Source organism: Saccopteryx leptura, chromosome X, assembly GCF_036850995.1.
Source record: "Saccopteryx leptura isolate mSacLep1 chromosome X, mSacLep1_pri_phased_curated, whole genome shotgun sequence".
NCBI classification, from domain to species: domain Eukaryota; kingdom Metazoa; phylum Chordata; class Mammalia; order Chiroptera; family Emballonuridae; genus Saccopteryx; species Saccopteryx leptura.
The window spans coordinates 14,628,327-14,642,579 of NC_089516.1; the positions used below are offsets into that span (position 1 = coordinate 14,628,327).

Below are 14,253 nucleotides of genomic sequence, written 5' to 3' on the forward strand. Positions count from 1 at the left end.
GCGAAGATGGCCTGGGCGCTGGGGATGGCTCCTTGGCCTCTGCCCCAGGCGCTAGAGTGGCTCTGGTTGCGGCAGAGCAACGCCCCGGAGGGGCAGAGCATCGCCCCCTGGTGGGCAGAGCGTGCCGGGTGGATCCCGGTCGGGAGCATGCGGGAGTCTGACTGTCTCTCCCCATTTCCAGCTTCGGAAAAAAAAAAAAAAGCACTAGATTTTGGGGTGTTACTGCTTGAGTTTCAATCCTAATTGTACCACCACTAGCTGTGTGACCTTGGACGTTCATGTTCTTGACCTCTGTGCCTTTTTGGGTTGGCTACACTTTAGTCATTGTGTTGAATAACAGCGGGAGAATGGACATCCTTGCCTCGTTAGCACTCACTCTATTACCATTAGTACTACACTAGGTGTAAGTTTTTTGTTAATGCTCTTTATCAATTGTAGAAGTTCCCCTCTATTTCTGTTTTTGTGTGTGTGTGTTTTATTTTGAATGGGTGTTAGATGCCAAATACTTCTCTTGCGTCAATTAATATCATGTGACTTTTTTTTCTGTAACCTATTAATATGGCACATTACATTTTTAAAATAATTGAACCAGCCCTGCATACCTGAAATAAATCCCACTGGGCCACGGTATATAATTATTATTATTTTTTATATCATGGAATGTTTACTTGTTAAGGATTTCAAAGATTTGCCAAGGTTTTGTTAAGTATTTTTGTGTTTATATTCATGAAGGCTATTGTTCTGGCCTGTAGGTTTCTTTTTGGACTGTTTTTGGCTTGGTGTTAGGATGATGGCTTCATTAAAATGAATTGGGAGGAGTTCTCTCCCTTTCTGTTTTCTGGAAGAGATTATGTAGAACTGGTGTTAATTCTTCTTTAAATGTTTGGTAGAATTCTCCAGTGAAACCATCTGGCCTCAAGATCTTTTTTTTTTTTAGTTTTTTTTTTTTTTTTTTTTTTTTTTTTTTTTTTAGTTTTAAAAATGACACATTCAATTTCCTTAATAGTTATAAGGCTATTCTGATTATTATTTCTTATTGGTAAATTGTGGTTGTGTGTGTGTGTATGTTAATTTTTTTAGGAATTGGTTGATTTCCTTAACTTGTCAAATTGATTTGTGTAGAGTTGTTTGTAGACTTCCGTTATTATCCTTTCGGTGTTTGGGTTTACTTTTCTTTTTCTAGCTTCTTGAAGTGGGAGCATAGATTAGCAATTTGAGACTTCAAACAGTCTCATTCTGTGGTATGGGGTTTCTGTTAGCTGCTAATGTACTTCCATGTATTTTTTAAAAAAGAAAAAAAGCAGGGGTCCTAATTGTATTAGGTGGGTTACCCTTATATTTCACGAATTGCTCACTTGAATGGAGGAAATATTCTTCAGATTATTCTAGTCTCAAATCTTAAGAACATCACTTCTGAAAATTCAGGTTTTGTAGGATTACAGCTAAGTGCCCCTGTAGCTGCTGGTCAGGAATTTAGAGCTGAAAACGCCTTAGACCAGGAGTCAGCAAATGAAGGCCCTGGAGCCAAGTCCTGTTTTTTCTCTGGCCTGTTTTAGAATGGCCCTCCAGCTGAGAATACTTTTTGTATTTTTAAAGGGTGGTAAATGTACACACACACACACACACACACACACTTGTGACAGAGACCCGTTTGGCCTGCAAAGTCTGAAATCTTTCCTTTGTGGCCCTTTGCAGAACAGGGTTGCCCCCCGCTGCCTTTACACTAAGCCCAATGGCTTGTTTCAAAGCCGTCTGGAAAAGTTTACAGGTACCAGATTTATGGGCCCAGCACATGGCCTGTTCTCATCTGGAATCCATCAGCGTTGCCCGCCCTGTCTGTGTCTGGGAGTTTGACTTGTGTCCTTTGTCTTTCGTTTCTGCGCTATTCTGTGGTCATGCGTGCTTTCCCAGCACCTTCGAGGTGCTGAGTAATCTCCTTGGAGGTCCACTCCAGAAAGCATGCCTGAATGTCTTGGCTGAGCCAGCCCTGGTCAAATTCAGAAGGGAAAGGTCCCGGGCCGCCTTGGGAACAGCAGTGATACAGAGGTGATTCCAGACACGACAAAGTCCAAACTCCTTTACCTGTGGAAATGCTCTTTGTTTTTGTTTCACAGCCTGGCATAGGAGCTTGCGCAGAAACCCTGGAATTGTTTGTAGAGGCCCAAATGGGAATAAGTAGGTCTGGCCTGGAAATGGAAAGGATTCTGCCCCCTGCAGTTAGTGGGAAGCGAGCTGGCCGTCCCGCTGCCGGGTAAGAGAGGTGGCCAGCCCGCTTACTCCTTTGGGAAAGAAAGTTTGTTCTCTGGGCCGAACTGAAGGAAACCATTGCTGTCCAGCCTCGGGCCAGCCTGGAACTTGTTCTCCTCTCACAGCTCTGTGACATGAGGGCAAGAGGGAGGAGGCAGGTGGCCGCCGGGACCCCTTTCATAGCTCATGGTGCACTGTGGATGGCAGTTTTGAACTAAAGGTAAGGGCTGGTCATTTTTCCTGGTTCAGGTGCCTTAAGTCTCCTGTCCTCTAACCTCAAGCCCTGTGAGTCCCACCTTGCAACCTGGCATGTCCCTTTTATGATGCTGCTGAGCCTTTTGTGTTGGTCCTTTAATGTCTTCTTTTGGGTGGGTGTGGCCCTCAGAGAGGGCTGTCTGTGGTCCTTGCCTCTTCTCCATGTCACCTACCTTGGTGGTCGTCATCTTCTTTTCTCTCCCACAGCTCAGGCCTGAGTGTGCTCCTTCCTTGTCTCCAAAAACACATTTTCTGAGCCCATGGAGTCGTGGGATGCCTTATGTTGCTCAAATGATTCCCTCCGGGAGAGGGCAGGTGGCCCCGTGTTTAGCATGTCATGACCACAAACTGTAACCCCCCTCAATGAAAGTCACACTTTTGCATAATCTCTCCTTTCTGTGCCTTATTTTAGAATTCTTGGTTAGCCTCTCACTTGGACTAAATAAGAGTATGAGGGCCTGGCTTGTGGTGGCGCAGTGGATAAAGTTGACCTGGAATGCTGAAGTCGCCCATTTGAAACCCCGGGCTTGCCTGGTCAGGACACTTATGAGAAGCAACTACTATGAGTTGATGCTTCCCATTCCCCTCCCAATTTCTCGTGCTCCCCCCAAAAAACAACAAACAAACAAAAACATGAGGATCAGAGAGTAGGTCACTTCATAACTCTATAGAGGTGCCACCGTCTCTGTGCCGATTGAAGCTTGTGGGGGAAATGGGTTTAGCAGGAAGAAGGCGGTACAGTATTAATATTGTATTAGTGTTTGGGTTGCAAGTTAAAGGTAAATTAGGATTGTCTCATCAATTCTACTTTTATAAACTCTCCTTTAATTTCATCAGGAGACTGGCTCCTGGAGGACCCGGGTTGGTGTTATTTTAAAGTAGAATGATGCTCCTGCCCCTTCCCTGTGGGTGCTGGGTGCTGGGGCCATGGGAATTGCCCCTTTAACTGCTCTCCTGCAGCGGGAGAGGGAAGGCTAAGCGGTGGAGTAATTAGCATGTTTGCGTTATGCCTCGTGTACTGGAACAGGAGTTTGAAGAAGTAGTCGTTGTGGCTGGTACTGTAAACAGTCCCGTACAGTTTTCCTTAACTCACGTCTGCCTCAAGAGACGTTACTTCTGTGTTGTGCTATATGGATCCCAGTCCGATTTCGGTAGGTCCTTTTTTTTTTTTTCTTTTAGCAAGAGAGGGACAGACAAGAAGGAAGAGAGATGGGAAACATTAATTCTTTGTTGTGGCACTTGAGTTGTTCATTGGTTGCTTTCTCATATGTGCCTTGACCAGGGGCTACAGCAGAGCCAGCGACCTTGGGCTTCAAGCCAGCGACCCCACGCTCAAGCCAGTGACCTCAGGGCTTCGAACCTGGGTCCTCAGTATCCCAGTCCTACACTCTAGCCGTTGTGCCACCACCTGATCAAGCGGTCTTTTCCTTTCTGTAGTTTTTCCTGGTTAGGTTGCCCTTCTTTATGAACATCAGAAACTGTCCCGAAAATAAGCCCTCCAAACTGTTTGTTGTTTTCCCTTTCTGTATTTTGCAACCCCACCTCACCATTGTAATTTTAATTTATTTTTGAGATATAATTGACATTAAACATATTAGCTTCAGGTATACAACATGATTTGCTATTTGTATGTACTGTGAAATGGTCACCACAGTGGGTCTAGTTAACATCCATCCTCACACAGTTAAAATTTGTTCTTGTGATGAGCACGTTTAACATCCACCAGAAACTTTCAAATATATGATACAGTCTTATTAGCTTTGGTCACCACGCTGGACATCGCTATTGGGATTGGACCGAGATTGGCATTGAGATTGGCTGCAGGGGCAGTTTAGGAGCAAGAAAGCCATCTCCAGCTCCTGGGACAGTGCCTGCACACAGCTGTCACTCAGACACTTGCTAAGGATGGGTGGGAAGACCACCACCCCTTGAAACCTCCTCAGCCTGGTGCCTAGGGCCAGGCTTGAGGTTGATTGAAGAGAAACCCACTGCTGGAACTCTGTTGCTTCGATTACATCACAGTAACTGAAAATCTAAACAGCTTGTGTATTTGGGTTTGGAGGCAGTGTGTTGAGATATGACTCAAATGTCATACAATGTCCCCCATATTTTTTAGGTGAGCAGAGGGGAGATAGTGAAACTTTGCATGCACCTCAACCGGGATCCACCCGGCAAGCCCCATTTGTGGCCAGTGCTTGAGTACTGAGCTATTTTTAGCACCTGAGGCTGACACACTTGGACCAGTACAGCTATTCTCAGTTTCTGGATCCAATTCTTGAACCAGTCGAGTCACTGGCTGCGGGAAGAGAAGAGAGTGAGGAGGGGGTAGAAGAGGGAGACAGGAGAAGCAGATAGTCACTTCTCCAGTGTGCCCTGACTGGGGATCGAACCCGGGACATCCATAAGCCGGGCTGACACTATCCACTAAGCCACTGGCCAGCGCCTCCCCCATGTAAAGTATACATTTCAGTGATTTTTTAGTACAGTCAGCTCTGTGTATCTGCAGATTCAACCAACTGCAGATAGAAAATACTTGAAAAACATTACATTGTTGCTAACTGAACATGAATTGACATTTTTCTTGGAATTATTCCCAAAACCAGCAATTTTCAAACTTTTTCATCTCATGGTACACATAAGCTAATTACTGAAATTCTGCAAATGTGACAAAGAAAAAGGTGTAATTTTGGTTCATTCATACTGGACAGCTATTGTGTTGGCTGTTGTCATATTTTATTTGATAATCTAAGGGAAAAGAGGTCAGTGCCCTGACTAAATAGTCAGGTTTTACATGTTTTAAGAATTCTTGTGGTGTACAGATTGAAGTTCGCTGCCCTAAACAATAAAGTATAACAACTATTTATTTACATAGCATTTATATTAGGTACTCTCAGTAACCTAGAGATGATTTGAAGTATATGGGAGGGTATTCATGGATTATATGCAAGTACTATGCCATTTTACATAAAACAGTGTTTTTCAGCTGCCAGGTCACCAGAAATTTTGTGCCAGTCCGTGAAAGAGATACCCATCCTGATGTTGTATGAAGAGTATAGACCCAACTATCTTAGTCGAATTCGCTTATGCTCAGGGTGGTTATTGCCTTAATGGTCCCCAAATAATTCTCCTATTTGCACAAGTCCCCAGTGTGAAAAGGATGAAAACTACTGATATAAGGGACTTGAATATTGTGGATTTTGGAAGCAATCCCCCTTGGATATTGAGGGACAATTGTATATTCAAAGTTGTGTGGCCATTGCCACAGTTATAGAACGTTGTCATCACCCAGACAGAAACCTGTTCCCCTGGCACCAACTCATTTGCTGTTTGTATTCCATTCATGTCAATGGAATTCTGTAATATCTGGCCCTTGGTGACTGGCTTTTTCACTTAGCATTCTGTCCTCTAGGGCCATTCATGTTGTATCACATGTCAGTTCTGCGTGTTTCTTCTATGGCTGAATAATAGTCCCTGGTATGGGGATACCGTGTTTTGCTTATCCATTTATAACTTTATGGGCAATTGAGGTATTTGCACGTTTTGATTATTATGGATCGTCCTGCTCTGAGCATTCCTGTTGGCTTGGGTTTTGTGTGAGGAGATTTCACCTTGCTGCTGTCATATAAAAAACTGGATGTGGGAATATGAGACCAAGCTGTCAGGAAGATGGGCCTGAGTAAACTACCTGCTTGACCTTCACATTAATCCCTGGAAATTCTTCAGGTCTCTGAATGTGTGAGAAGTCTCCTGATGCACAGATCCTAAGTTAACATTTAAAAATTAAAGCAGATTTACTGTCATTTTAAATTTAAGAGTTAAGCTCTTGTGAAATACGGAGACTGTGTCTGTATGTCATTTGATGGAAGCGATGTGGATTTGCTGCCTGTCGACATTCACCTTTCTGGTTGCACCGTGCATGTCCTGAGTGATGTCCTCTAAGCCTTAGGTGGTTGTGAGCGAGCTGCTTGGGTGAGAGGGAGCCCGTGAGAAATGCAATGCTCTTTTGTTAGTCCTGGAGGGGTTAAGGCAGTCAAAACACACTTTTGTTTTGACTTTGTGTAATTTACATAGAGTGTTTTAGTGTACACTTCTCTGAGTTTTGACCAGTGCGATGGATGGTTGTGTAAACGCCACTGTTGAGATTAAGACCACTTAGTGGATTTTTAAAACAGATACTTGAATGACTTCAAACTGCATTGGAGCCTGACCAGGTGGTGATAAGTGGATAGAGCGTTGGCCTGGGATGGTGAGGACCCAGGTTCAAGACCCTGAGGCCACCAGCTTGAGTGTGGGATCATAGATGGGACCTGAGGTCATTGTTTAAACCAGAAGGTCACTTGCTTGAAGCCTAAGGTCACTGGCTTGAGCCCAAACATCGCTGGCTTGGCTGGAGTGCCCTCCCGCCCCCCCCATCAAGGCACATATGAGAAAGCAGTCAATGAACAGCTAAGTTGCCGCAACGAAAAACTGATGATTGATGCTTCTTATCTCTCTCCCTTCCTGTCTGTCTCTCTTTTTCTTGCCTAAAAACAACAAAAATGAAAAACTATTGGAGTCCAGTTTTCCTTTCTTCTTTTATATTTAGAGGTCTATCAAGAAAACAGGAAAGCTGATTTATGTGGGAGGGGACGCCGCACAGCCCACCCCGGCTCTTAGTTGCCATGCAGCGGTCTCGGTGGGGAGGCGGCTTACCTGTGTCCTCCTGCAGGGAGCTGCTCCTGGAGGTGAGAACGAGTGGGGCTGGCCTGGCCCACAGATGGGCCCTCTGACCCGGACTTGAAGGGAAAGTGTGGGTGGGAGGCAGACTGGAGGGCGTGGAGAATCAGATGGGAGGGGGCACAGGGCTCTGCAAGCATCAGGGTCTGGGGAGTAGGAGGGGCTGCCAGGAGCCTGGGCTTTGGGCCTCATCGCTTGGGCACGGTTCAGTGATGGGATAATTAACCACCCCTTGGAGCTTAACTGGCTCGAGCTGTTGTGGGAGCGAGACCTAGGAGACAAAAGAACTGGGGTGGCGGGGCTTGGTGGTGGAATTCTCAGCCTGCATAATTAAAGATAAGCTTGGCAAGAAGAGGAATTCATTTCCTAATTTCATAAGCTGCTTCAGTATATGAAAGAGTGAACAGAGAAGAACGTGGCCACAAATTGCCTATTCCAACCCCCTAATTTCACAGATGAGACTGGCGCAGCTCTGGCCCCCCGCCAGGCCGGCTGGGCGGGCTGATGGCGCTGTGGAGTGGGTGGCGCCCGGCATGGCACAGACTTGGGGTAGGGTTGCTTAAAGGAAGTCCATACACCGTTTGTCCTAAAAGGAAGTCCATACACCGTTTGTCCTAAAAGGAAGTCCATACACTGTTTGTCCTAAAAGGAAGTCCATACCGTTTGTCCTAAGTTGTCTTGGTTGAAGTTTTTGAAGTTGAAAAGGACTTCAAGGCACGAGTCAAGGTCATCAGTGAAGAGGGTCAGGAGACTCTGTGGATTGCTTCCTTCCTGAGGGCAGCCTCTGATGGGACCCACTTTGTTAAGGGGGTTACAGTATTTTAGCCTCTTAAAGCTGAAGAAGTGGGAATATAACTGAAGAATGTTTCCTGTCTTTTTGCCAGCGTCCCTGGTGTCTTGGGTTTTTGCTCAACAACAATCCCTCAACTTGTTGGGCTACTAAGGTTGAGCGGGTACACCTAATCTTCATTTACGCATGTCTGAGGGGTCAGCAGTGCAGTGGCCGTGCTAGATCACAAGGGACAGAGGGGATGAACACTAGTGCTGGTCCCTTAGCGGACAGTGGCTGAGCAGTTGGGAGGCAGGCAGGTTCCTCCTGGATTCCCAGATTTGGGATTTGGCCATCTAGAGCTGATGGTCAGGGTCAGAGGACTGAGGGTCATTTTCTAACACAGGCCTATGAATGCATCCCTGGGCCTTCATCCCCCTCCCCCGCATCGATTCCCTGTAAGCTATTGTTGAATAAACACACGAGGTGGGCAGTGATCTGGAAATGGAGGCATTGAGTTTTCCAGGGGACAAAGGACACGTGTTGCGTGGAGACAGGTCGCTGTAGTTCTGAATGCTTGGGAGGAAGGCTCTGAGTAATACTCTAGTTATTACACATCATTCTTGTCTGAGTTATTACACCTCATTCTTGCCTGGCCAGACTTTTCTAAGAACTTTTGCCAAACAAGATTTTATTAGCTTAGTTTGGATTACTATGGCTACTTGCAAGCACTGTGGTTATGTCTTTTAGCATTCGAATCTACTTATGAATTTTCTGATTTGTAGGCATTTATGACATTGCTCTCTTGTGTCCCCAGAGTTGGGCATGCTCTGACCCCAGGCTCATTTTCAGTCGTGTGTAGTATCTAGTAGTTTTCAGGGGATTCTGTCCTTGGGCAATTAGGGTACAAGGGCTTTTTTTTCCATAAGGGTTGGGTGTCAGTGGTGAGTACTACTCTCATTCAGTGGATATGGCTGGGATTACCAAAGCCATGTAAAGGACAGGACAGTCATTTAAATATACTGTCAGCCTCAGTTGAGGAATCTTGATAGAGCCAAGTACATCTTGCTTGGTCATCTTATATGCTTCTTACTGTGGAGGTATGCGGTTGAAGTAACCTTTCGGTGACTTGAGTGTGGTTAGTTTGGAGATCTTGGGGGTTTCTTTTTCCTTTTTGTATCGTATCTTGTGATTTAGATCAGTGGTTCTCAACTGTGGCTGCATGTTGGAAGTTCCCAGGGATCTTTTAAAAATACTGATGCCTGGGTCCCACCCCGATTCTCATTTAGTTGGTCTAGGATGTGGCATCAGAATTTTAGCAAGCAGACTCAACTTGGAGGAACTGCTGAGCTAAAGCCAACCCAGCATCAGAAGTTTTAAAACTCCCCCGGGGATTATAATGTGCAATAAGAATTGAAACCACTGGTTTTGATGTTCTAGAAACTGCGAAGTGGAGCTCATGTCTGGCTTTCTCTTTTTACTTTGAAACCATGATTCCGGAGAAGAGATCTGGGCACCTATTTTGGCTCTGGATCCCCTTGATGGAGTCTTTCCCAAGGGCTGGGGGTAGGGTGGGTGACAGGACACTCCCCAGGTCAGGAATAAGGTGAATATGAAGTGAAGTGGACAGTGGGCAAAATGGCACGGTCTTGCTGTCAGTGGCAGGGTTGACCATGTGGATCAGGGGGTGGCGACAACCAGAAATAACCTTCAGACCTGGCATATGTCTACTGAACTGGGGGGTGAATCTTCAATAGAGAAATAGCGAACACATCAAATTGGATTTCTTTTGTATTGTGTTTTTCTTCCATTTGAAACTTGGCCCGGGGGCCTCCATTAGTCCACAAGGTGCCTTTGCTAATTGTGCCAGTTAGAAAAAAGGGACACTCACCATGCTAGGCTTGGCCAGCAGTCAAGGGCCTTGTGTGTATCGCACAAAGACAAGCCTTTTCTCTGGCCCGAAGGGCAGAGTTTGCCCCAGTGCAGCCTCTGGGCTGGGGTCCTTATTCTGTACACAGCCTAGCCAGTGACACACAGGGTGGCCCTGCCTGGATTGTCCCCTTTGCTGTCCTGGGGGATTTGTGTCCTGCTTTGGAATGTGCCAACAGAACCCAGTCTTGAGGCCATTCACCAGGAGTGATGAGTTGTTTTATACACTTTCAAAACAGAAAACATCTGTTCTAGCCAAGGAGGATTGAATAATTGCATACTGGCTTTCCCCTCTTCGGGGTAAGTGCCACTGGGCTGTGTGTACTTGGGTGTGTTGGGCACACTTGTCTTTACCACTCTGCCCTTCGGTCACTTCCACGGTGGCCTAACTTCAGCAGGCTTCCTTGACAAACACAAACTGAACAGGGTAAGTTCTTTTCATCAAGTTTGAAATCAGAAGTTTTTTAGGGGATGGAATTCAGTCTTAAAATCACACATTTGGGACTGTAATTTCCTGAACCCACTTTCAGAGTAGCGAAGCCAGCCAGATCACTTTCTGTCAATGGGTTTCCCAAAGGCACAGCTATGCTGGGAATGGGTGAGACTTGAATGAGACACAAGGTCACTGCTTGTGTTGGTCGGTGCTTGTGTCCCCGTGGAGGGCTTTTTCTTGGAAGTGGCCTCAGTTCACTTTGGTTGTCCAAAGGGCCACCCCAACGGGCCACTCCAATGCTCTGTGGCTCTGCCCACATCCCCTGCTATCCCCCTGTGGCCTTCTGGGCTCTGCCTTCTCAACGGGAGCAGATGCGTTCCTGGTGGGTGAACCGCTGTTGGTGTTTCAGTGGGGGGTTTGAAGTCCCTTTGCCTTCTTAACTTCTTCACCTCCACAGTCGCTGGCACCACAGGTCTTTGGGCTATGGCCTTCTTGTCTCCAGCTCCTCCTGTTTGGGGGTTTGGGGGTACACTGTCATGTAGTTTCGTTGTAAACCAGGAGTCGGGAACCTTTTTGGCTGAGAGAGCCATGAATGCCACATATTTTTTTATTTTTTTTATTGTTGAAGCTGGAAACGGGGAGAGACAGTCAGACAGACTCCTGCATGCGCCCGACTGGGATCCACCCGGCACGCCCACCAGGGGCGACGCTCTGCCCACCAGGGGGCGATGCTCTGCCCCTCTGGGGCATCGCTCTGCCCCTCCGGGGCGTCGCTCTGCTGCTACCAGAGCCACTCTAGCGCCTGGGGCAGAGGCCAAGGAGCCATCCCCAGCGCCCAGGCCATCTCTGCCCCAATGGAGCCTTGGCTGCGGGAGGGTAAGAGAGAGACAGAGAGGAAGGAGGGCGGGGTGGAGAAGCAAATGGGCGCCTCTCCTATGTGCCCTGGCCGGGAATCGAATCCGGGTCCCCCGCATGTCAGGCCGATGCTCTACCGCTGAGCCAACCGGCCAGGGCCGAATGCCACATATTTTAAAATGTAATTCCGTGAGAGCCATACAATGACCCATGTACATTAGACATTATCCAATAAAAATTTGGTGTTGTCCCGGAGGACAGCTGTGATTGGCTCCAGCCACCTGCAACCATGAACATGAGCAGTAGGAAATGAATGGATTGTAATACATGAGAATGTTTTATATTTTTAACATTATTATTATTTTTTATTAAAGATGTGTATGCAAGCCAGATGCAGCCATCAAAAGAGTCACATCTGGCTCGCGAGCCATATGTTCCCGACCCCTGTTGTAAACGGATCCATGAGTTTAGGTTGTGGTGCTCTGATTTTTCTGTTTGGGGATTCAGAGGGTGATGAAGGCGTGTGTTCACTGCCACTTTTGCTACTAAATTTGCTCCTGTTGAAGTGAAGTTGAATTCCGGTGGATATATTATTTTGCTAGGGCTGTTGTAATGAAGAATTAAAAATAGATGGCTTAAGACCCTGGCCAGTTGGCTCAGCAGTAGAGCATCAGCCTATCGTGTGGAAGTCCCGGGTTTGATTTCCAGTCAGGGCACACAGGAGAAGCGCCCATCTGCTTATCCATCCTTCTCCCTCCTTCCTCTGTGTCTCTCTCTTCCCCTCCTGCAGCCAAGGCTCCATTGGAGCAAAGTTGGCCCGGGCACTGAGGATGGCTCCATGGCTTCCACCTCAGGTGCTAGAGTGGCTCAGTTTGCAACGGAGCAACATCCCAGAGGGGCCAAGCATTGGCCCCTAGTGGGCATGCCGGGTGGATCCCGGTCAGGCGTATGTGGGAGTCTGTCTGTCTGCCTTCCCCCCCTTCTCACTTTGGAAAAAAAAAAAAAGGATGGCTGAAAACGGAAACCTTGTCTCCTGGGTCTGAAAAGAAACAATGGGCCGGTGCTGTTTCCTCTGCGGCTCAGGGAGGGTCCTCACTTGCTCAGCTAACTTTTGGTGTCTTGGGGTGCTCTCAGCCTGTGGTGTCATTCCAGTCTCTGCCTTTGCCTTCGTGTCCCTTGTGCTCTCTCCCTGCATCTTCTGTCTTTTCTAAGGACACTTGTCACTTGATTTAGGACCCACCTGGATAATTCAAGATGATTTCATCTCTATATCCTTACATTAACTGTCCTGTTGCATCACCTGGTAATCTGTAGCCTCTCCCTGCAGGGTCGAGAATGTTTATAGCTCCTCCTGACAAAGGGGAGAAGTGATTCTGCCTGTTCCTTGTTGAGGTTTTCTTAACACATCCCATCGTCAAACTGGGCCTTGCGGCCTTCCCTCCGAGCTCGGCTCCTCTGACCGTCTGGCCCTCTCCCTGCAGCGGACGGCGAGACCATTCTGAAAGGCCTGCAGTCCATTTTCCAGGAGCAGGGCATGACCGAGTCGGTGCATACCTGGCAGGACCATGGCTATTTGGCCACCTACATCAGCAAGAATGGCAGGTGAGATAGATGCCCTGGGGCACACCCCTTCACACCTGAGCGCTGCAGGAATGAGGTTGGAGTGCGAAGGGTGGGCTACTGTCTAGGTATGGTTTCCTCTTTGACAGCTTGGACGAGGGGGCTATACCTCAGTGTTTTCTTGGCCCTAGCTGCACAGAGCATCGCCTGGGAGCACTTCCACCCAACCCCATGCAGGTGCTCTCCCTCCCCCCCACAAGATTGTGGCTGCTGAGCATCAGTGTTTCTGCCAAGCCCCGAAGGCGGTCCTGCAGTGTGGCCAGGATCCGGAGCCCCTGGGCAGCATAAGCAGTGTGCAGTGGTGCGCAGCGCTCTGGGCTTGGTTAAAGCAGCTTCCTGGGCCCCTGGCCAGGGGTTGCTGGAGCATTTCCAGCCAGCTTGCTGGGGATGCTTCTGCATTATTATAAGTGATTACCCATTAGTGCACACCATCGTCAAATGTACAGTGGGAACGTCTACAAGCAGTTTGACAGGAAGCGGAGGAGATCTGACAGCCCGAGGTTTTTTCCTTAACACTTATAGACTATCTAGACTTTACATAATCAAAATGAAGGTGAAAGTCAGCGTGTTCTGAGAATAGGAAAGGGGACCCAACTTAACAAGTGACCGCCCTGGCCCGGTAGCTCAATTGGTTAGAGCATCATCTCGATGCGCCAAGGTTGCGGTGTAGTCCGTCCCTGGTCAGGGCACACACCAGAAGCAATCAATGATGGATGCATAAGTAAGTAGAGCAACAAATCGATAGTTCCTTCTCTTTTTGTCTCCCACCCTTCCTCTCTCTAAAATAAATTTACAAAAATTATAAACAATCTTATTAAAAAGTGATTAATAACAGAAGATGCCAGTTGAGCTCTTTTTATTTTCCTACCTGTAGGTTTATACTATCTGGACTGGTTTAGTATGCTATTAAGATTCTTAATAACTTACACTATTAATTTAAAAATGTGAACTCATAGATATTTTTGATGGCTTTCATTTATTCCCCCAATGAGTACAGAATCCTGGAACCCCACATGGCTTCATTGATGTCCCATATTCTCTCACTTGTTTTGAATTCTGCAGGTCAGTCTGGAGACCCCAGTCAGCTCCTCCCCACCGTCCCTTCCAGTGGTCTCTAAACCTGCCTGAGTCACCTACTCGGCAGGCTTCTTAAGAATCAGATTCAGCCTGACCAGGCGGTGGCGCAGTGGATAGAGCATCCGACTGGGATGTGGAGGACCCAGGTTCCAAACCTTGAGGTCACCAGCTTGAGCGTGGGCTCATCTATATGGTTTGAGCAAGGCTCACCAGCTTGAGACCAAGGTCACTGGCTTGAGCATGGGGTCACTCAGTCTGCTGTAGCCCCCCTGGTCAAGGCACATATGAGAAAGCAAACAATGAACAACTAAGGTGCTGCAACAAAGAATTGATGCTTCTCATCTCTCTTCTT

At 47.2% G+C, this 14,253-nt stretch overlaps 1 protein-coding gene across 1 annotated transcript in view; it reads left to right on the plus strand.

Annotated features, from left to right (window-relative positions):
- Positions 1–14,253, plus strand: part of SMS (spermine synthase) — a 55,678-nt gene that overhangs the window by 11,153 nt on the left and 30,272 nt on the right. The window contains exon 2 of the mRNA XM_066357201.1: positions 12,686–12,806. Within this exon, the coding sequence (XP_066213298.1) occupies positions 12,686–12,806 (121 nt within the window). The remainder of the gene's footprint in view (positions 1–12,685; positions 12,807–14,253) is intronic.